This window comes from Suncus etruscus, chromosome 17, assembly GCF_024139225.1.
Source record: "Suncus etruscus isolate mSunEtr1 chromosome 17, mSunEtr1.pri.cur, whole genome shotgun sequence".
NCBI classification, from domain to species: domain Eukaryota; kingdom Metazoa; phylum Chordata; class Mammalia; order Eulipotyphla; family Soricidae; genus Suncus; species Suncus etruscus.
Genome location: NC_064864.1, coordinates 43,525,294 through 43,547,740, shown reverse-complemented (window position 1 = coordinate 43,547,740; position 22,447 = coordinate 43,525,294). Strand labels below are relative to the sequence as shown.

Sequence of the window (22,447 nt, the reverse complement as noted above, 5' to 3'; positions counted from 1 at the left end):
TAGCAGGTGCCAGGCATTTATCTGGCTTTTAGAAAATATACATTGTTTAGGGCTATATACAGAAGTTTGGGGCCTCCCTGGCACACGTGGTGGTCATCAAGGGTTGGAGGCAGTGGGAGAGGAGTGAGATCAAAGTGGACTCCTGAGTCGGGAGGTCTGGTAACCCCCAAAACACTCCTTTTCTGAACCTGGGTAGTGGGCACAGTGCCTGGCATGGTTCTTCTGAAAAAGGACTGTTTCCCACTTGCACTCAAGTTCAGAAGGAAGGACCTGAGCATCCTTCTAGAACAAGGTCCTGCGGTCACAGGGTTGTGCTGTCCACATTTTCCACACCAGCTTCCTTGGCCATGGAATAAAAGGGTCCAGACTTCTGCAGTAGCTCCTCCGGGCTGCCGTACTCCACGATCTGTCCTTTGTCTAAGACCATGACTCTGAAACCAGACAGAAAGATGAATCTGAGAAGGCTGAGGCCAGGATGTAGGGATGTGCCTCACACACAGGACCCCTCAGAAGCACCTCGAATGCCAGATCAAGAAGACCAGCCAGGGAGGTTGTGGCAAGTCACAAACTATAAATTAGTGCCCTTGAGTGAAGCCTGGCTGGGGTGTCCTCATCAGCACAGACATTTTCATTGCTGTCTAGGACAGCAATGCAGAATCCTGAGGACAAGCCTGGGGCTGGTTGGTGGTGGAGCACACACACACCCCACTTGCACAGGGCTGCACATTCAGTCCACACCTCTGCCCCAGCCCTCCCAGAGCCATCTTGATGGACCTGCCATGGAAAGTGAGCACTACGGGGAGGTGCATGCTCTCTGGCACGTCACAATCAAGTGAGGTGACCCCAGTCATCACAGCCATGACTATAAGATGTGGAGACCATCAGCCAAGTAGCAGGACGGATGCAGTACGAGGTCACTTACATTGACTTCTGTTCTTTTGTCTTTTGGGCCATATGCAGTGGTGCTTAGGGCTTATTCCTGGCTCTGTGCACAAGAATCACTCCTGGCAGTGCTCCATAGCTGATGCTTGGGCCAGTCATGTGCAAAGCAAGTGCCTTAACCCCTCTATTATATATTATCTCTCCAACTACCACATCAGGTTTCTAAAAAGGGGTGCTGGTGTGTGGCTCAGTGGTAGAGCACATATCTTACAGGCACAAGTTCTTGGCTTTGATCCCCAACATCACAAGCATGTATAAAGGAAATCAGGGTATAACCCAATTCTAAGGGAGCTTCCTGGGGCTGTGATAGTACAGCAGGCATGGCATCCCCAGCACCCCATATGGTTCCCTGAGTGATCCCTGATTACAGAGCTAAGAGTAAACCCTGAGCACCACTGGTTATGGCCCCCAAAATAACAACAAAAAGGGTGGCACCAAAGTTTCCAAGATTGCTAATGTCAGCCCAGTTTTAAGCACTGGATGTCTGTCCCAAGCGGAAGGAGCAGAATGCTCCGGTCATGGCTCAGGCACAGCAGCCCAGAGTCCATGTCAGAGGGAAGGTCCACATGCACTTCTCCATGTGCAGAACAGGGACTGTTTCCTCAGACTCCAGACACTGCCCCAACTTGGCACAAGGCTGTAGGCATCAGCCCCAAGTGGACATGGGCACAGATCACTGTAAGTGTCTCTGCCCCCATTTCCCCAACCACTGGGAGCCTAGGAAAGTCTGTGCTGTGCCTTGGGGAACCTCGTACCAGCAAAAGGCTTCAGTGCCCACCCAGGGTTGCCTACTCACTTGTCGCTGTCCATGATGGTGTGCAGTCTGTGAGCAATGGTGAGCACCGTGCAGTGGGCGAACTCACTTCGGATGGTCATTTGAATAAGATGGTCTGTCTCCAGATCCACTGCTGCTGTGGCCTCATCCATAATCAGGATTTTGGTTTTGCGCAGCAGAGCCCTAGCCAAACATAGCAACTGCCTCTGCCCGATGCTGCAGCCAAAGCAAAGATAAAGTGTGAGCCCTGGGGAACTCAGGGAACTCACCCAGGGAACTGCCCTAGCTCTGTCCAGAACCAAAACCCCGGCTATAGGAGCCAGAAAGATAGTACAGTGATAGGGCATTTTGCCTTGCAGGCAGCCAATCCAGGAAAGATAGTGGATCGAATCCCAGCATCCCATATGGTCCCCCAGGAGCCTGCCAGGAGCAATTTCTGAGTGCAGAGCCAGGAATAACCCCTGAGCACTGCCATGTGTGACTCAAAAACCAAAATAAATAAATAAATAAAACCCACTACTAGACACTGGTGATGGGTGTAGTGTTGGAATTATGGACGTAGGAAGCCGTCATCCACAATACTGCCACCATGTGTTAGCCTCTCTTACAAGCCAACAAGGGCAAAGATTTCCAAACTTTCCCTACTTATTCAAAAGCCCACATAGGTTTTTTGTTTGTTTGGTTTTTGTTTTATTTTGTTTTGTTTTGTTTTGGGGCTATACCTGGCAGTGCTTAGGAGTTACTCTTAACTCTGTGTTCAGAAATTGCTCCTAGCAGGCTCGGGTACCATGTGGGATGCTGGAGATTGAATTCAGGTTGGCCACATGCAAAACAAACACTACCTGTTGTTCTATCATTCTGGGTTCTCATGTAGGTATTTAATTTGAAAATTGTATTTGAAATGCCATTATCAGAAGGGGACATCATCATCAGAAGGTCACATCTTTCTGGTAAGTCCACCCCAAGGAATCTCACATTTGGGGGGATTGGGAAAGCAAAGCTAGAGCGGAAGCAACTGCAGTCCCAGACCAGGGAGAGTGCATGCTTACTTCAGCAGGTCTGCCCAACCCAGCACTCTAAGATCTGCTGCACTAGAGGCCTCTATGGCATTTCTGAGTGGCCTCAGCAAGCCCGACTATTACTATAATGTGCGGTTCTAGTCTCTGGACTAATTATTTGTTCAAGGCCTGGATCCTAGACCCAGCTCTCTAATGAAGGTGAATCTTTGGTGGGAGAGGCGACCTAAGGGGAATCCAAATGTGCTTGTCAAATGAAAATCACTTCAATTTGCTGAAAGCCCATAATGAGAGCTGGACCACTTACTTAGACTAAGAGGCCCTGGGAAATGATGTGGAGAGAAGGGGACCCTGCCAAACACTCTCTCCTGGGGTGGTCATTAGGGAGCACATTAAACTGGAGATGGCCAAGTTCTGAGACTCTTAAGAACATTTCTGCAAGAGATGGGATGGACCTTGGGGTGTTCTCTAAAACAAAAGAGTAGAGACCCCAAGAAGAGAGTGCTCCTTATTTGCTCCTGCTCCTGTCTTATGAAGGACTTTCAAGGGAGCAGCAGGCTGCAGCCAGATTTCAGCTGCCAACTCTCTGCACCACAGAGCTCCCCACTCTGATCTTCCCCAGCACTCACTTTTCACAGCTCCAGACTAAATCTAAGGTCAAATTAGTGGTGGTGCCCATTAGGGTCCCCCAGAAAGGACTGGGCAGGAGGTGGGCATTGGTTCTATTTTGGGGGAGATTGGAGGCCACACCGGCAGTGCTCTGGTGTTACTCCTGGCTTTGCACTCAGGAATAATGGTCTCAAGGGACAATCTGAGGTGCCAGAGATTGAACTGGGGTCAGCTGTGTGCAAGGCAAATTCCTAAGCCCCTGTCCTATCACTCCGGTCTTTATCTGTCTCTTAAAAAGACCCTACTATGCTTGAGGGTCTGGCCCACATGGTGGGAAATTATCAGATCAACCCACAAACTGGCAAACAAGCCCCCCAGGGAAAGCCAGAATGGGCAGCATAGAGCAAAGAGAAAAGTTCTGAAAGAAGCCAGAGCTCTAAAGCTGAGGCTGGGTGTGGCAGTTTCAGGGTGTCTGGATACTGCACTGGACACTGCAATCCCTGACCCCACCCACATTACCCCCACATTGGAGCTGTGGAACATTCTGGGGACCCTTTAGAACCCCATGATCAGTCTTGCTCCCCTGAAACCAGACTATCTTCATCCAAGTCTCAGTGGAGCTGGGCTGAGGTAAGGTCTGAGGATTCTCCTGGGGTCCGGCCTGAGGTTCATTTACTAACAAAGCTTCCCAGAAGCATTCAGCACACATAGCCTCTTAAGAACTGTGTGGGTAAGAGGTGATGATAAAACATTACCTCAGGTTGTCGCCAGCCTCTGTCACTTCATGGGACAACCCCAGGGGCAGGCCGGACACAAAGGATTTCAGGTGGGCCAGCTCTAAGGCCTTCCAAACTTCCTCATCCGAGTGGTTGTTGAAAGGATCTAGATTCATCCTCAGGCTTCCAGAGAACAAGATGGGGTCCTGTAGGCACACAGACCAGAGGAGAATGGGTTGGTGTCCAGGAAAAGACCCTTGGTGATGGCGGCCAGTAGGAAGTCGGGTGGGGATGCAGGGTGGGGGGAACTGGTCTGAGATGCTTCGTTTTTTTTCTTGTTTGTTTGTTTGTTTTGGTTTTGTTTTGGGGTCATACCCGGCCTTGCTCAGGGGTTACTCCTGGCTTTGCACTCAGAAATCACTCCTGGCAGGCTCAGGGGACCATATGGGATACCGTGATTCAAACCACCTTCTGTCTTGGGTCAGCTATGTGCAAGGCAAACACCCTACCACTGTGCTATCTCTCCAGCCCTGTGAGATATTCCTTAAAGCTTTTCCTGCTAAAGGCCAAGTCCCTGATTTCCTCCCTGAGGGAGCACAGCATAAAGGACTCCTCGCTGCTGTTTTTAAATTTATTCCTGGGTTTCTAAATCTGCTAGGATGTAGGAGAATGACCAGGGAAAAAAATAGCTCAAAGGCTGAACACACACTGTGTACAGAAAAGCCCAGAGTTCCATCCCATGGATCCCTCAAAAACTGCTGGGAACCTCCCAACCCTACATCCAAATGATAGGAAGAATGAGACCTTCTGGTATGGAGGTAGGGGAGAACCAGGGCAGACAGGAAAGGTGGATGATGCTTTTGAAAAGACTGGAGAAAAGACCACCCCAGTGGACTCTGTTGGCTGAAGTGAGCAGAGAAGGCTCCCTGAGGATCTGACCCATGGCCCAAGGAAAGCCTGCCTCCGAAAGATCCATGAGTTGACCTTTATGGTGAGCTTTATGGCTGTCTTGTTGCTGATGCACTACTAAGCTTTCTGCTTGCTGGCAGAAACTTGCAGCAAATTCCCTCTCCTGTCTTTTAACTGCAGCAAATGGCCAGCATAAAGCTTAATGGTTTCAAGCTTCAGCAGCGAAATAGCTAATGCTGATTGCAAAGGTCTGGAGAATGGTGATGGGCTACAGAAGTGCTCAGCTAGATAATCATGGCTCTACTTGACTTCTGTAGTGTTGCTGCCACCTGCTGGCGAGATTCAGGCAGTGACACAAAAGTGGAGCAAAGTCCTGGAAACCGTGTTTTTAGCAGAGAAGTAGAAATGACAATGGCCATTGAACTGACACAAGACGACCCTGCCATGTCACAGCTCTTGAGCTCACCTGAGGGATGATGGTCAGCTTCTCCCGGAGGTCGTGGAGCCCGATGGACGCGATGTCCAGCCCATCAATAGTGATCTGGCCGCCTGCAGCCTCTAGGATTCTGAAGAGGCAGTTTGTCAGGGAGGATTTTCCAGCTCCTGTCCTGCCCACCACACCAATCTGCAAACAGAATTTCTCTGCAGGTTAGTTTGCCAGGTGAATGGGGGGAAGGAGAGGGATGTCTTTAATTCAGACTGGAATATCCATAATCACAGGGGGAAAAGGGCCACTTCATCTCTGAGATGTTAAATTGACTTGAGTTCCCATAGAAAAGGCCTGAATATCAGACACCAATATCAGACACTGAATATCAGAATCCTTACAACTGTGTGAGTGGGAAGGTCCACAACAGCTACCATTGCCATAACTAATATGAGACATTAGAGTTTGGGAGTTTTTAAGTCCTTGTTTAGAAGTGAGGAGTCAGTTGCCCATCAGTGGAGAAGCAGATTCCACCCCAGCCCAAACTCAGCATCCTTTCCCAGACTGATTTGAGCAGTGCCCAGGAGAAGCAAAACATACATACTCCACACTGCTGTCCCAGCAAAACATACATACTCCACACTGCTGTCCCCATGTGTTGACACCCAGGCCGGATGGTCCCTGATTACTTCTGACTCTTTCTCTCCTGGAAAAAGCCCTTGCCCTCAGCAACATGGTGAGTCCATCCTAGCCTGCCCCCTAGCGGTGACTGTATTCACCCTACACCCTACACTAGGAGTCCAACTGCAGGCCTCCTTGGTACCTGACTGTTCTCTGATCACAAGAACTGATGACAATATCCAGGCCTTTCTTTCGCTCCACCTACCTTTTCTGTGCTCTTGATGTCACATGTGATCCCTTTCAGCACCAGATCCAGCTCGGGCCGGTACCGCACTTGATAGTTGTTAAAGCGAATCTCCCCTTTGCTGGGCCAACCCTCTGCAGGCCTCTTCTCCATCACCCAGGGAGCCTGACAGGGGTGGGAAAAGATGAGCCTTCCATGAAGTGCTCACACAATATTCCTGGGATGCATGTCATAGAACAAGAGGAGTGTGGCAGTGGCCCAAACCACTTGTGTGCATAGAATGCGCTAGCCATAGAAAGATACATGCCGGGCCCAGAGAGATAGCACAGCAGCGTTTGCCTTGCAAGCAGCCTACAGGACCAAAGGTGGTTGGTTCGAATCCCGGTGTCCCATATGGTCCCCCGTGCCTGCCAGGAACTATTTCTGAGCAGACAGCCAGGAGTAACCCCTGAGCACCGCTGGGTGTGGCCCAAAAACCAAAAACCAAAAAAAAAAAAAAAAAGAAAGAAAGAAAGATACATGCCACCAGTGGTTCTCACTGAGATGTCCCATGGATGGCATGTACCTTTTATAATAATATGAAAATAATAAAAGCATATGAGAAGCTAACTCAATAAATAATTGCCAGCAAAAATAATGACCCAAATGGCTATGTTGCCCAAATTTCCAATGATGCTTTAGTTGGGCCAGAGGCACTACTGAAGAAGAGACTGGGTGACAAGAAATAAACTGCAGCGCTGGCATTGATATGTTTTAGAGAAACCTTATGAAAACGTTCCTCTTTGGCTCTCCAGAGCAGAGCAGCTGTCTAATTTCCCCTTCCTGTTTCCTTTCCAGGCTTCAAGAAAGGCCTTTAAAGTGAGACCAAGAGAAACAGGGGAGCCCCCATGGACTCTCTAGAAAAGTTGAAGATCTGCTCTCACATCTGCTCTTTCTGCCTGCTCCCCAGATTCTGCTGACACCCCTTACTTCGCTTTCCACTTTTATGTACTCGTTGATTCGCTCCACAGCCACGATGTTGGTCTCCACTTCTGAGGTCATCCTCACTAGCCAGTTCAGGGTTTGAGTGATCTACAGCAAAACAGTGAAAGGTCATCTCAGACTTAGAATATAGCTGTGCCAGTTAAACCACAATCCTGGGGCCATGGCCATAGAGCAGGGGTAGGGTGCTTGCCTTGCACATGGCCCACACTCCCAGATTTGAATCCCCAATACCTAGGGTCCCCGTAGGCCGTGCCAAGAGCACTGAGCCAGGAGTAAGCTCTGAGCCATACAACCAGGTGTGGCCCCAAAACCGAACAGCAAACAGCCTATTGCTGGACCCAACTCCACCCATGCTTTGAGAAGGTGGTGAGTGGAAGTGGTCCTCTGGTCTTATTGGGAAAGAAGTGAGAGTGGAAGATGTGGAGAAGAACTCGGTGCTCCTGTGTGAAAGAACTGGGGAGGCAACACGATGTGGGGGACTGTGGGTTGAACTGGCCAACCCAAGCTGCAACTGGCCAGCCCAGAGCTAGTCTCGAAGCTTTGAGCCTGGCAACCCTGTGGAGTAGGGGGTGGGCAGCATGGTGTAAACAGGAAGGGAGAAGCTCCCCTAACTCCTTCTGATGGACAGAAGCTCCCTCCAGTATCCTTCCCTCCAGGTGGGGCTCACATGGTCCTTTCTTCTCCTTATCTGCTGGGATGCCCATCCTTCCTGATCACAAAGACTCCTTTTACCACTATTAAGAGGTTCCTCAGGATTTGGACCCTCTAGAGTTCAGGGTTCTATGGGCTACTCAGGCCAGTTTCTTTTTACCCTAACCTAGGTAAAAAGCCGCATAGGGACACGGAAAAGTCACTTGGAGTAGGTTAAACTATATTGTAAGTGTTGGTTCAAATTAATTTTTCCCCAGTCTTGGTCCATCTGTCCCAGGTTAATGGTCTAAGCAAGGGGGTGTGCGAAATTACACTAGGAACATAGTGACCTAACTGAGTGACAGTCCTGTGGGTATCTGTCATTAGCCTACTCAACTTCCACTGAAGACGGAACCAAAGTGCCTGCTAGGAGCTATATAAACCTCCCATAGTGAGTTCCCGAAGATTCCCTGAAAGCTGGCCACATGTTTATTGTAGCATCTGCCACTCTTCTGGGTGCTGGGAAACATCTAACCTGAGCCCCTAGTTGACTAGGAATGTCTTATAAAATTTGACCAGACTCTGTGTTCTTATACAAATTCACTCCAATTATTCTGTGGTTTAAGGAAAGCAGAGATGTTATTCAAAGAACTTTTGGGTAACTTTCACATCATGGTATTATGACAAGACTTCTTTTCTTCTCTCTCTCTCTTTTTTAAATGCAGTGCTGGAGAGGCCAGGTTCTGATGCATGTAAAACCAGTGTAAGACTGAGCTTTATCCCAGCCCTCCTGCAAAATAAAAATCTCTTAACTCCTATTCTGTTGACTCAGTTCAAGCAAAGAGATAGAAAACTATTAGCCAAAAGCATAAGAAATCATTATTTTTTTGGGGAAAAAGGGCCCCCTTCCTCACTGAGAAGCCAGAGTAACCCACAGAATTCTGGACTCTGGAGGGCCCAGATACTGAGGTGGGTCTTTTACTGGTGCTAAAAGGGGTCTTTGTGATCAGGAAGGATGAGCTGATTCTAATCATGTCCAATGCTTAGTACTCAGCTAGAAAATTTGGTGCTCTTTTTTTTTTTTTTTTTTTTTTTTGGTTTTTGGACCACACCCGTTTGACGCTCAGGGGTTACTCCTGGCTATGCGCTCAGAAATCGCCCCTGGCTTGGGGGACCATATGGGACACCGGGGGATCTAACCGCTGTCCGTCCTATGCTAGCACTTGCAAGGCAGACACCTTACCTCTAGCGCCACCTTCCCGGCCCAATTTGGTGCTCTTTGGGGTTCAGCAGTACCCAGGGTCACCAGAGCTAGACCTGACAGTGGTAGGCCAGGGGCATGAGGGTCAGGGATCAAATTTAGGGCCTCATGCTCTGGCCTTTGAGCTACCTTCCTGGCAATGAAATTTCTTAATCTCTTAATTTCTCTCATTCACTCCCCTCTGTTAGGCTGCTGAAATTGCTTTTTTTAACAGCTAAGAGAAACACATTTATGCTCATTTTTACAAATGGCACCAGTTCCTTTTAAGAAAGGTAAGGAGGATGCCCAGGAGACGTAGAATGGATGAGATCTGGCCCAGCAGATTGGTCCGCCCTCATCCACCTGGATCAAGAAAGGAAGAGCTGGGACTTCATGTGTTTTCTAGATATAGCGGCTCAACAGAGGTTAATTTGCCCTACCCAAGCATGGTACTCACATTGAGGGCATTAGACAGAACGAAGCCCACAATGTCCCCACTCAGTGTTCCTCGGTAGATCACCATCAGCAAGGAAGCGAAGAAGACTATCAGGTTGCCAACCAGCTCCAGACGAATCGCAAGCCACCTAAAGAGCAGAGAGGGACTCATTTTCCACACCTCCTCACCAACCGGCACCCCAGAATGCTGAGTGGGGGAGTGTGCTCTCAGAAAATGCCTCAACTCCACTCTATCCTGTGTTCCTTAGGTCTTTCATCCTGAATTTTATTTTTTATTTCTTGTAAATTACTTTATTTAAAGACCGTATTATACAGTTGCTCATAATACAATTGTTCCAAGCCCAACTCCACCACCAATGTAAAATTCCCTCCACCCATTCCCAAGTCTACCTTCTTGACATGCACAAAATAATATATTTTAGATTGCTTGTTTTCAGGTAAGTGATAATGAAATCATTAAATGAAAAATTATAACAATAAGAAAATTTATAAAATTAATGTATCTCGGGGCCGGAGTGATGGCACAGCAGTAGGGCATTTGTCTTGCATACTGCTGACCCAGGACGGACCTCCGTTCAATCCCACAGTGTCCCATATGGTCTCCCAAGCCAGGGGCGATTTCTGAACGCATATCAAGGAGTAACTCCTGAGAGTCACCAGGTGTGACCCCAAAACAAAAACAAACAAAGAAAATTAATGTATCTTGAGGTCATTAAGTCATTGCCAGAAGATTTGTTAAGTGATTTGCTGCTATTTGATTTTCTGTTGTTTTGTTTCTGAACATAAGGTGGTTTTGAATTCATGTTGATGTCTAATTTGGTGTGTTTCTACTCAAATGACAGTGTTGAAAATTTTGGAGTTGTCACATGGCCCAGAAATTCCAAGCTCTGTGGCTAATATTATGGCTTTTGTGTCACCCTGGATTTTTTTTGGGGGGGGTAGCTTTTGGGTCACATCCGGTGATGCTCAGTGGTTACTCCTGGCTATGCACTCAGAAATCGCCCTGGCTTGGGGGACCATATAGGATGCCCATGGATTGAACAATAGTTCATTCTAGGCTAGCTCGAGCAAGGCAGACAGATGCCTTATGCCCTGTGCCACTGCTCCATCCCCTGGATTTTTTGTTTTGTTTATTTGTTTTTTGTTTTTTTTTTTTGGTTTTTGGGCCACACCCAGTAACGCTCAGGGGTTACTCCTGGCTATTTGCTCAGAAGTTGCTCCTGGCTTGGGGGACCATATGGGACGCCGGGGGATCGAACCACGGTCCGTCCAAGGCTAGTGCAGGCAAGGCAGGCACCTTACCTCTAGCGCCACCGCCCGGCCCCATGTTTTTGTTTTTTTAGGTCACACTCGGCAGCACTCAGGGGCCACTCCTGGCTCCATGCTCAGAAATCACCCCTGGCAGGCTCGGGGGACCATATGGGATGCCGGGATTCGAACCACCGTCCTTCTGCATGAAAGGCAAACATCTTACCTCTATGCTATCTCTCTGGATTTTTAAAAAAAAATTTTTTTTTTGGTTTTTGGGTCATACCCAGTGATGCTCAGGGGTTACTCCTGGCTATGCGCTCAGAAATCTCTCCTGACTTCGGGAACCATATGGGACACCAGGGGATCAAACCGCACACAGTCCTGTCCTCGGCTAGCACTGGCAAGGCAGATAGATGCCTTACTGCTCCATGCTACTGCTCCAGCCCCAACACCCTGGATTTTAGATGCAAATCACTTGCTTTGTTTTGGGAGTACACTTAGCAGTAGTAGAGTCTACATTCAACACAATTCTTGGGGGGACAACGATGGCGCTGGGGATAAAATTGGGGGTTCACACATGCAAAGCTTGTACTAAACCTTTGGAGTCATCTCCTCATCCCCAAAGTAAACTCTTTTTTTTTTTTCAAAGTAAATTCTTTTGGGGCTGGAGAGATAGCACAGCAGTAGGATGTTTGCCTTGCATGTGGCTAACCTGAAATGGGCCCGAGTTTGATTCCTGGCATCCCATATGGTCCCCCAAGCCTGCCAGGAGTAATTTCTTTTTTTTTTTTTTTTGGCTTTTGGGTCACACCCGGCAGTGCTCAGAGTTACTCCTGGCTCTACACTCAGAAATCACTCCTGGCAGGCTCAGGGGACCATATGGGATGCCAGGATTTGAACCACTGTCCTTCTGCATGCAAGACAAATGCCCTGCCTCCATGCTATCTATCCAGCCCTAGGAGTAATTTCTGAGTGCAGAACCAGGAGTAACTACTGAGCATCACCAGGTGAGGCCCAAAAACCAAAAACCAAAAAAAAAAAAAAAAAGAAGAAGAAGAAAAATAATTATCTGCGGGAACTATTTTTTTTTTTTTTTTTTGGTTTTTGGGCCACACCCGGCGTTGCTCAGGGGTAACTCCTGGCTGTCTGCTCAGAAATAGCTCCTGGCAGGCACGGGGGACCATATGGGACACCGGGATTCGAACCAACCACCTTTGGTCCTGGATCGGCTGCTTGCAAGGCAAACACCGCTGTGCTATCTCTCCGGGCCCGGGAACTATTATAATACAAAAATTCATGCAAAATTTTGTACTTTCCCGCAGGAGATAGGATTTTAGTGTATAGGATGGGATCCAAAAATGTGTATATTGAGGCCAGAGTGTAGTAAGGCTCTTGTCTTGCACATGGCCAACCACACGCAAGACAAGATTTGACCCCCAGGGCCCCATAAGTTCCCTCTGAACTTCATTAGGTGCATTACCTGAGAACAGAGCTTGGAACAAGCCCTGAGAGCACCTAAGTGTGGCCCCCAAACCAAGATAAATAACTGTGCATCTCAACAAATATTCCAAGCAGAGGTTAAAGAGATAATACAGGGGTTAGATGCTTCCTTTATATGTAGTCAACCCCAGTTTGATCCCCAGAACCATAGAGGATCCCCAGAGCACCACCAGGAGTGACCATTGAGCAAAAAGGAAGGAGTTTTGCTGGGTGTTACCTCCAGTTCATGAAAACCCAAATATTATTTTAGAGCAGACAGGGAGACAGCTGCTTCAGCGCTGCCTCAACTGCCTCTGCAAATCAGTAGAAGGGAGGAGTGTGCTGTCCTGCATGCAGCAGGGAAGCAGTTAGGGGGTGCTCTAAAGGTTGCAGCCACTTGCAGAGACCAAAACCAGAGACTGTTTAATTTACAATGACTTGACCAGGGTCAGAGATGGGCACAGTAGTAGGCAAACATCTTGCACGTATGAAGCTCTGGACTTGATCTCTAGTCCCCAAACAGCAAAAGAGGTGGCCCCACTATGAAGAAAAGGACTTTATTGAATAAAATGTACCCACCATGTTGGTGTGTATACCAACAAGCAATGCCTATACCTATTCCACAATGAGGAAACCAGGATGAGGTTGGGGGCAAAGATGGATAGGGAAGGTAGGCAATATGATTGAGGTAGAGGCCTGATTCCTTCTTGGAAAACAATAAACTCTCAGAAATAAACTACCTTTCCAGCAAATTCCTAACCCTCCAAGTTCCAAGTTCCACAGAGCAGCCTTAGTTTGCCCTTAACCCCTCAGATTCATGTGGATTATTATTCATGTTTTACTGCATCCAGGATACCCCGTGTTTCACCAGGGTCTCAGGAGACAGGAGAAAAAGAGAATTCTCCCTTTCTCAGCATGGAGACTCCATTTCTTAGTTCGAGCTGCCAGCTCACTCCCTGCCAACTCAATGCCACCCCAAAGAAGGGCGCTCTGCCAGTGCAGACAGTCTCAGGAATTAGAGAACATCCATCTACCCATCCTGTCCACTGCTGCCAGGTCTAGAGCCTGAGCTACCCAAGGCTCTACTATGTGGTTTCACTCCTGCCTAGATGGGAAGAGGCTCCAGCCATGAAGGACACAGAAGAAAACCAGAGACTATCTACCAAGAAGCAAAGACAGTTTACCCAGCTGGCCTGTGGCAGTTGGGCAGGCTACCCACTATCTTCTCTTGGTTTCTTTGGTACCTCATGTTCACGCACATCCCTGCTCCCACAGTGAGTGCCAACCATGCAGAAACCCCAGGTGTTAGTCTGCAGGGCAAGCTTACCTGTTGGAGGTGATCCAGGAGAAGACGCACTTCTGGTTGGTGTCGACTGCCTTCTCATTGTGCTTCAGGAATCGCTGCTGGTGCTCAAAGGCCCGGATCACAGGCAGACCCGACACAGTCTCGCTGAAGTGGGTGTAGATGGGGGACCTGGTGACTGAGTCCAGGCGTCTCAGCTGGCGGGAGGTTGTCACATAAACTATCTGGACCCAAAAGTGAGAGTCAGTGGGTCATGCAATTCTATGGCACCATCACTCCCTCCCCTTGCCAGGTCCTGCTGCCTTGTTCTTGCATGGGCACAGCTTTCATCTGAGCAGGATGGATGGCCCTGTCCCTGGAACCAACATGCAGAGCAGAGCCAGGACAGAGATGTGGGGATGACCAGGGGACTAGGAGCCACAGAGGAGGTCAAAAAAAAGAATTTGGCATATTTTGAGAGATGTTTTTTAAGACAAACTCATTTTGTCAACTTATCCATGTTCACCTCGATAATGTGCCTGAGTTGGTCACAAACCAGTCTCTGCAGGGTTAGAAAAGTGGCCTCTAGAAGGCAACTGAATGGAGTGGAATGACAGGAGTGATATAGGGGCAGGCTAGAAAGAGATAGAGGAGCAAAGCTGAGGCTCGTAGCCCCAATACTGCCTGCCCGGCATGTGAACGCAGAGATCTCAGGACCTGCTCTGAACTTGAAGTGTTCCAGTGTCTGTTTAGAGACAAGTAAATAAACATTTTTTATATTGCATTGGACAGAGTAATAGCACAGCGGCAGGGCATTTGCCTTGCACACAGTTGACTCGGGACAGACCCGGGTTTGTTTTTTGTTTTTTGTTTTTTGTTTGGGGGGGCCACACCCAGCAGCACTCAGGGGTTACTCCTGGCTGTCTGCTCAGAAATAGCTCCTGGCAGGCACGGGGGACCATATAGGACACCGGGATTCGAACCAACTACCTTTGGTCCTGGATCGGCTGCTTGCAAGGCAAACGCCGCTGTTCTATCTCTCCGGGCCCCAGACCCGGGTTTGATCCCCAGCATCCCATATGGTCCCCTGAGCCTGCCAGGAGCAATTTCTGAGCACAGAGCCAGGGATAACCCGTTAGTGCCACCAAGTATGGCCAAAAACAAAAATAAAACAAAACCAAATTACATTGCATTCATTGCACTGGAAGTAGGGGAAGGCGCAAATAGCTGTGCTCAGAGCTGACTCATAGTTCTGCTCAGAGATCATTTCTAGAGGCGATTGGGAGACCATCTGGGGTGCCAGAAATTGAATCTGCATTGTCTGAATTCAGCTCAAGGACTTCCCCACTACCTCATCTTCTAACCCAGAAATAACTTATATCCCCAACCAAGGGAGCAGCCAGGCAGCCAAGTGCAACTTGTCTGGAAGCATGAACTGTAATGGCTGAGGAGGGAGGGTGGTCTTACAGGGCACCAAGACTCTCTCAGAGCCACCCTCAAAGCAGTATGAGCTCCATACAAGACTCTGTCCTACTCTGCTTCTGGGGAGTGAGAACAGGAGGGCTGGCACTGCAGTTTCAGGCAGTGCCCTGTGGCTCTTCATCTAGTATGTGTGTCAGAACCGAAAAGATGCTGAAGAGGAATGAAGTGATCAGGACTAAATGAAGGAATAAAGGCTTAGAAACCCAGAGAGCTCTTCCATGGACAAAGGTAGGCCAAAGTGATAGCACAGTGGGTAGGGCATTTGCCTTATACATGGCCATCCTGGGTTCGATCCCCAGCGTCCCATATGATTCCTCGAGCCTGCCAGGAATGATTTCTGAGTGCAGAGCCAGGAGTAACCCCTGAGCACTGCTAGAAAACAAAAACAAAAAAAAAAAGGAAGGAAGCTCTGTCCAATGCTACCTGAATAAACACATAAATGATGCTGAGAGGAATGACGACGATGATGAAGGCGGGAGCCGCCAAGCAGATCATGACCAGGGTGCTGATGATGCCCAGGAAGCACAAAATCCAGCTGCGCAGGGACATAGGTAGTGTGTCATCCACCGTGGAAATATCCTAGGGAGCAGAGTTAGGAGAGGTGGGGGGTGGTTTAATGACCTCTCATAGCATTGGCATCTTAGCCTGAGGCCCTTTGAGCTTGGTTTCCCAGGGATTCCTTCATTCATTCAAGTGTTTCGCGATCCTCATTCACAATGGAACATTCTGCTCAGCCCCAAACAATCTCACTTCTATCATGTCTTCATCCTTCTGAAACCTTCCTCACAGAGATGGCAGCCATTCTTATCTTTTCAATAGACTGGACAAAGAAACCCTTAGAGAACTCCCTGTTTGTCCCATTTATTAAATCATTTATAACCACAGAGCTCTACCTGCTAAACCTCTCATATGCTTTTTCAATTGAGATGCTCACTGGGGTCAAACTCTTTTCATGTGATGCTTTTGCCCACTGGCCTGTGCTGCCAGAATCCAGACAGCAGATCTGCATCATACTTGGTGCATGCAGCAGCAATCTCAGTCTCCACTTGTGAGGCAGGAGTCCTGCCACTGAGCTCTGGGCCCTTTGATGGCCTTATTCCCAATGCATCAAAGATGGCAGTTTCAGGGTGGGGGCAGACTGACAAAAGGGTTATCCTTGCTCTACCTCTGTGCAATCATAGCATGTGCTGATGCTGTTCCCTCTTTATTTGGGGGATATCCACACCCAGTAAACCCAGCTTGGGGTTTACTCCTGGTGGCCTCAGGGGACCATCTGGGATGCTGGGGATACTACCAAGTCAGCTGCATGTGTAGGACAAGTGCCCTGCTCGCTATACTATCTCTCCAGTCCTCCTATCATCCTCTTGTTCTGATACACACCATAAATATTGGTGTTTGCCATGTTCTGTCAGCATTCGTTCCTTCCTTGCCGCTTGCTCTTTTGCTCCATGGTGAGCTTTTTTAAGTGCCAGAGCTGTTTAACTCTGTATTCCCAGAATACTCAAGAAACATTTGCCTGCTGGCTGAACCAAAAACTGGATTTACACAATACTTCCCAGGGGATGTGAGGAAATGAGATTTAATGTTTCCTGTCAGAAATGGAAGATCTTTAACGTACAAACTTAACATCTTAAGTCCCTTAGTTACTTACTCCAGAAAACCTGTTTACAATCCGACCTATGGGTGTCGTGTCAAAAAAACTCATGGGTGCACGCAGCATATTGTTCAGCAGTTGCATGTGGAGGATGTTGGATGCATGGTTGGAACCATGTGCACACAAGATATTTGCCATGAGTACAGACAGGCCTAGAAATTGAAGCAGTTTCATCAGTATCATGCACAGAGATTCCTGAAGACTAGTTTCTTTTGTTTTTGTTTTGTTTTGGGGGCCACATCCAGTGACTCTCAGGGGTTATTCCTGGCTATGCAGTCACTCCTGGCTCAGGGGATCATATGGGATGCCAGGGGATTGAATTGAAGTCCATCCTGGGTCAGCTGCATGCAAGGCAAATGCCCTACTGCTTTGCTATCACTCCAGCCCCCTGAAGACTGGTTCCTTTCTTTTTTTTTATTAATTTTTTATTTTTAATTATGAGAACAAAGATGCAAAGAAAGAGGACAAGGTAAAGTTACAGTGGAAGGACAATCACCCATAAACAGAATTCTCAGTAGTCCCATTGCTGATATCTGAACTTTGAACTTTCAGCCAAAGAACATTAAGGAAAGCAAAACAGAACCCATGTAAAATTACTTGGTCCCTCAAGTCCCCAGATTGTAGTACATAATATTTCTTAGCAGCACACAAAGCAATCTAAAGACATAAAACTTATGTAACTCCCTAAACATTGAAGGCAAAGTACTTTTTTACATTTCCATGCACATGCATATTAGTTTAAGTTAACCTCAAAAGTTTAAGTGGGTTGTTTTTCTTAAGGATTAGAGTCAAAGGAGCACAGTAAAAACGGTGTTAGAGTGGTAATTATTGTTTGCATAGGCTCACTTTTCTTTTTTTTTTTAATTTTGGTTTTTAGACCATATCTTGCAACCTTCAGGGCTTATTTCTGACTCATTTCTCAGAGATCATTCCTGGTAGTGCTCAAGGGACTGTATGGAATACTAGGGGTTGAATCCAGGTTTTCTGCAATGCAAAGCAAGCATCCAATCTACTGTACTATCATTCTGACCCCCCACCCCTATTCCTAAAGATTGTTGTCAAAGATACCAGGGCCACTTTTCCCCTGACCCCAGGCAAAATGCATGGTCCAAACAGATTATGGAAGCAGCATGACATTATGCAAACACCCGAAAACACACACGATTGTGTAAGCTAACATTTGCACAGTTGTAGAGATCAGGCTGTGTTAGATCAGACATACCTTGTGCTACTCCTAGAGCTCCATAGACGCCGACTCTCATGTCCCTCTGAGAGGCTGGGTAGTTGGTGCTATTGTAAATTTTAGAGTCCCCAGTCCAAGCACTGAGCCAGAGGTTGAATCCAATAAAAGCCACAGAATTTAAGACATAGGAGAAGACGATGAAGAATATAAAGACCCATCCAATGGCTTGTAGGTATTTCAGATAGTTGATGGATTTCACCTGCAAAGCCCCACTTCCATATTAGTAGAATTTCTGATGGGTTTGGGAGGAACTGCTCATAATGCCAAGTGCAATGGCAGTCATAAGCACCCAAGTGCAATAGGTGGAAATGTGACTAGTAGGGAAAAAAGTTTGGTAACCTGTGGTCTTTCCACACTAGGCCAGGAGAACACTGCTAAGAAACAAAGCAGGGGAACTGGTTGTCCTGTTATTAATGAGCATCTAGATGTGAAAAGGGAAAGATAGAAAACTTGGAGATGACAGATTTTGTGGTTTTAATTTTTGTTTTTGGGTTTTGTTTTTGTTTTTGGGCCACACCCAGTGATGCTCAGGGGTTACTCCTGACTATGTGCTCAGAAATCGCTCCTGGCTTGGGGGACCATATGGGACACTGGGGGATCGAACCGCTTGCTCTGCTGCTCCGGCCCCTGGTTTTAAGTTTTAATCATTTGAATTACTGCTACGAGACTGAGATGTTTGTATTCTCTGGATCTCAGAGCTGCACCATAAAGCAGTGCTGCCATTTTCTACACCTATCAGAACAAAATCATGAGATGTGGTGTGAGACTATTCCCAGAAAGGTCATTCTCCAGGGAAGTACAATTTGAAAGTCTAGAGCTGCTACCAACATCATGAAGATGTTGGAAAGATTTGCCAGGCTCAGGAGGCACATCCCTCCTGAATCCGGGAGCTGGACGATGACCACATTCCACAGACTCTAATCTGTCCAGCCCTCCCTGCCTTTGGTGGGTCACCCCCCACAGGGCTGCATATTGCAGTGGTCACCTTGCCAGTTTCCATGAATTCCTTCTCAATGAGCTTTTGTCCTTTCACTTGTTTCTCCTCCTGCTTCTGAGGAGCCATATTCTGTGTCTTCAAAGAGTTCTTTAGAGACTTCCGATGCCTGATACCCGACCTAGAACTGAAAGATGACAAGCTTTCCCAAGGGCTTCCTGGGTCTTGCACACATGTCACGGTGCCTCAAAGCACATTTCAGTCTGATCCTGGGTGAAATAGATTACCCCAGTGCTCCTTCCCGTTCATGGAAAGAAAGGAAGAGCTGGGCATGCCTGCCATATCCCTGCCCTCAGGAAAAGTCCCAGAGAGACAGGAAACAGTGAGAAGAAATGAAAGGAGAGCCCACTGCAAACTAAGCAGATCACCCACCTGCGACTAAGTGTTCTTCGAAGGCTGTTTTCTCTTTTCATGGCCAAGGAGACAGCGTCCTCAGGAACTTCCTCCATATTAGGCATGAGACCACACTCGTCTTCTTCACTATCCTCATTGACTAGGAGACACAGGGAGGTTAGGGGAGAGCTGCCCAAGCTGATATGGCCTTCTACACGAACTATGGGAAGAGAAGCCTTTTCTTGATCCTGCTGCCTTAGCAAAAGGTCTCAGAGACAAAGTGGAATGGGAGCACTGACTCAAAAAATACAATTTATTGGTAGAGCTCTCCATTGTGAACTTCCAAGAGAGAGATGAGAAAGGAATCCAATGGGAGAAAGAATATGGCCAAGAATTTCTCGTTTTCTTTCCTGGCACAGGAAAGAAATCTTGAGTTGCAATAGGTTGTCAGAAGAGTAAGAACTGCCAGAATTGACTGACAGGCGTGAATGTCAACTTAAAATTCTCTTCTTGAAATTAAAATAAATTGATAGAAACTCTACATGGGGAACCATATTGATTAGTGGGACAAATGTTACAAATCAGCTATTATCTGATTATTATCTGAAACTACTTCCTCATCTGGTGCCTTCTGGAATATTCCTACTCTCCAGATTACCACTTTCTCCTGCTGTTCGATCTCAGTCTGAAGAGTAAAGGAAATTATGAGGCTGAGTTATTGCCAAATAGAGAAAATCAGCAGTGGGAAGCCATATAAGTCTGTGTGCAAGTGGTACTGGGGATCAGACTAGAAGTGGGTGTTCAAGCTGTCCTGCTAGGAAAGTGTGCTATTCCTCAAGAAAGGGACATGAAAGCATTTCAGAAGCCTACAGTGCCCACTATAGTTAAAAGGGAGATACCACCACCAGGCCCATGGGCCTGAAAAATAAAGTATTAAGCCCAAGAAGATTATCACCAAATGTTAAAATCTAATAGAATTTTGTGGCTGGAGAGATAATACGGTGAATAGGGCATTTGCTTTGCCCACACCTGATTTCAATCTCGGTATCCCATATGGTCTCCAGAAATAAATTTCTGCGTACAGAACCAGGAGTAAACCCTGAGCACCGCTGGAAGCAGACCAAAAACCAAAATAAAATAATCTAATGGCATTGCCATTAGATGGGTTATAGATATTCTTTTTTTGGTGGGGCGGGGGAGTCACACTCGGCAGCGCTCAGGGGTTTCTCCTGGTTCTACACTTAGAAATCGCTCCTGGCAGGCTTGGGGGACCATTTGGGATGCCGGGATTTGATCCTCCGTCCTTCTGCATGCAAGGCAAATGCCTTACCTCCATGTTATCTCTCTGGCCCAGGGGTTATAGATATTCTTGGGATTAAAGACTCCTCTTAGCCCTCTGATCATTCTGTTTCAGAGTAGACTATCTGTACTTCATCAGTCTCATTTCTGGGGTAGTGAAACAATTTTTGTTTGCTTCATTTTAGGATCCTTTTGTTGTTGTTGTTACTGCTTGGGGGTCTTTGTTTTGTTTTGTTTTGTTTTGTTTTGCTTTGGGGCTACAATGGACAATGCTCAGGGATTATTGTTGGATATGCCTACTCTGTATTCATTCTCCACCCTAGAGTGTAGTCTGGTTCTTGATAATTAAAAGCCCAGGTCTCAGGAAGGCCATAAATTCATTCTCTGGTCTTCCTCCACTAACCTCTTAGGAGGGGAAGGCTTGTGTGTTGGAATTCCTGGATTGTGTGTTGAAATTTCTGGCTTGCATGTTGGAATTCCTAGCTTGCATGCTGGAATTCCTAAACCAGTTTTTTACCCCTTTTAACTGTGTGGATTATTTCCTGCATCAGTGTTTGCTTCCAGATCCATGTCTCTCCAGGTCCTGGTTTTGGAGCCTGAGCCTTCTTTCTCAGGTTACTCATAGCTCTATACTAAGGAATCACTTTAGGCAGTGCTCAGAGGAACATATTATATGCCTGGGATCGAATCCAGATCAGCAGTGTACAAGGCAAGTGCATTTCCCACTGTACTATCTCTCCAACCCTGCACTGCAATTTCAGGAAACCTGCCTACAGTTACAGCATCATAGTTAGAGAGAAACATTTCTCTATAACCTTCAGGTCTACTCACAACTGATCTGGATGATTCAGATGACACAATTAGGGGATTTTAAATTGACACATAGATAATATTCTTGACAGCTGATAAGACTTTTGGGAATGTTAAGAGAAAGATCAATGCATTTGGCACATGAGAAAAATAAGAATTGGAGCACCAGAAAAGGTGCTAGGAATGGAGTTGTGTCTCCCCCAAACTTAAAGGTTATCTCCATGACCTCAGACTATGACCTAATTTGGAAGTACAGTGATGGTATATATAATTAGTTAGATGGTATAGGAAGAGCCCTACTAAACCCAAAGCCTGATGTCCTGATTAAAAAAATGAGTGCAGTTTGAACATTGAATGTATACAAGTTGGAAGATAAAAGTAGAGATTGATGTGGGGATCTACAATCCAAAGATTATTGATCCACATCAGCAGCTTCATGAGAGGCCTGGAACAAATCCATCCCTATTTCCTTCTAGAGAAACCGGTCCTGTCCAACCCTTAACATTGGATTTCTAAATTACAGAACTATGTAACAAGACATTTATGTTGTCATAGTTGTTTAGACATATCTGGCTGTTCTCAGGATTTACTCTTATCTATATTCAGGGGCTGCTCTGGGTTCTATACTCAGGGATTACTCCTGGCATGAATTGGGAGACCTTGGGCATTTCAAGGATTCAAACCTAGTTCTGTTGCATGCAAGGCAAGCACCCTACCTGCCATACTATCTCACCAGGCCCATTTCTGTTTAAGCCACCCAATGAAAAATGCTTCATTACAGCAGCAATTACAGTGGAAAACAAACTCAAAGTCGATAGGACTCACCTTGTCCTCCTGCCCTCTCTTTATTCTACCATCTCTCATTCTAAACCTTGAGTCTCAGAACCAGTACAGCACATCCCAGGACCTGAGACTTTCCTGACTGAGCAGAAGTGACTTCTTAATATTCATTGAAACCAGGACTTTCACAGGCTACTTTGAAAACTGTTCCTGGGACATGAGTGTCCAGAGATAATTTAGAAACTCAGATCCAGTAAAATCAGGGGGGAAA

At 47.0% G+C, this 22,447-nt stretch overlaps 1 protein-coding gene across 1 annotated transcript in view; it reads right to left on the bottom strand.

Annotated features, from left to right (window-relative positions):
- The window catches only part of ABCC2 (ATP binding cassette subfamily C member 2), a 66,309-nt gene continuing 43,862 nt past the window's right edge, over positions 1-22,447 (bottom strand). The window contains exons 20-32 of the mRNA XM_049764382.1: positions 19,327-19,447; positions 18,946-19,081; positions 17,940-18,159; positions 16,715-16,869; positions 15,487-15,642; positions 13,627-13,826; positions 9,571-9,697; positions 7,229-7,330; positions 6,281-6,424; positions 5,434-5,592; positions 4,098-4,264; positions 1,739-1,933; positions 1-431 (exon numbers count right to left, since the gene is read on the bottom strand). Of these exons, the coding sequence (XP_049620339.1) occupies positions 302-431; positions 1,739-1,933; positions 4,098-4,264; positions 5,434-5,592; positions 6,281-6,424; positions 7,229-7,330; positions 9,571-9,697; positions 13,627-13,826; positions 15,487-15,642; positions 16,715-16,869; positions 17,940-18,159; positions 18,946-19,081; positions 19,327-19,447 (2,012 nt within the window). The 3' untranslated portion in view covers positions 1-301. The remainder of the gene's footprint in view (positions 432-1,738; positions 1,934-4,097; positions 4,265-5,433; positions 5,593-6,280; positions 6,425-7,228; positions 7,331-9,570; positions 9,698-13,626; positions 13,827-15,486; positions 15,643-16,714; positions 16,870-17,939; positions 18,160-18,945; positions 19,082-19,326; positions 19,448-22,447) is intronic.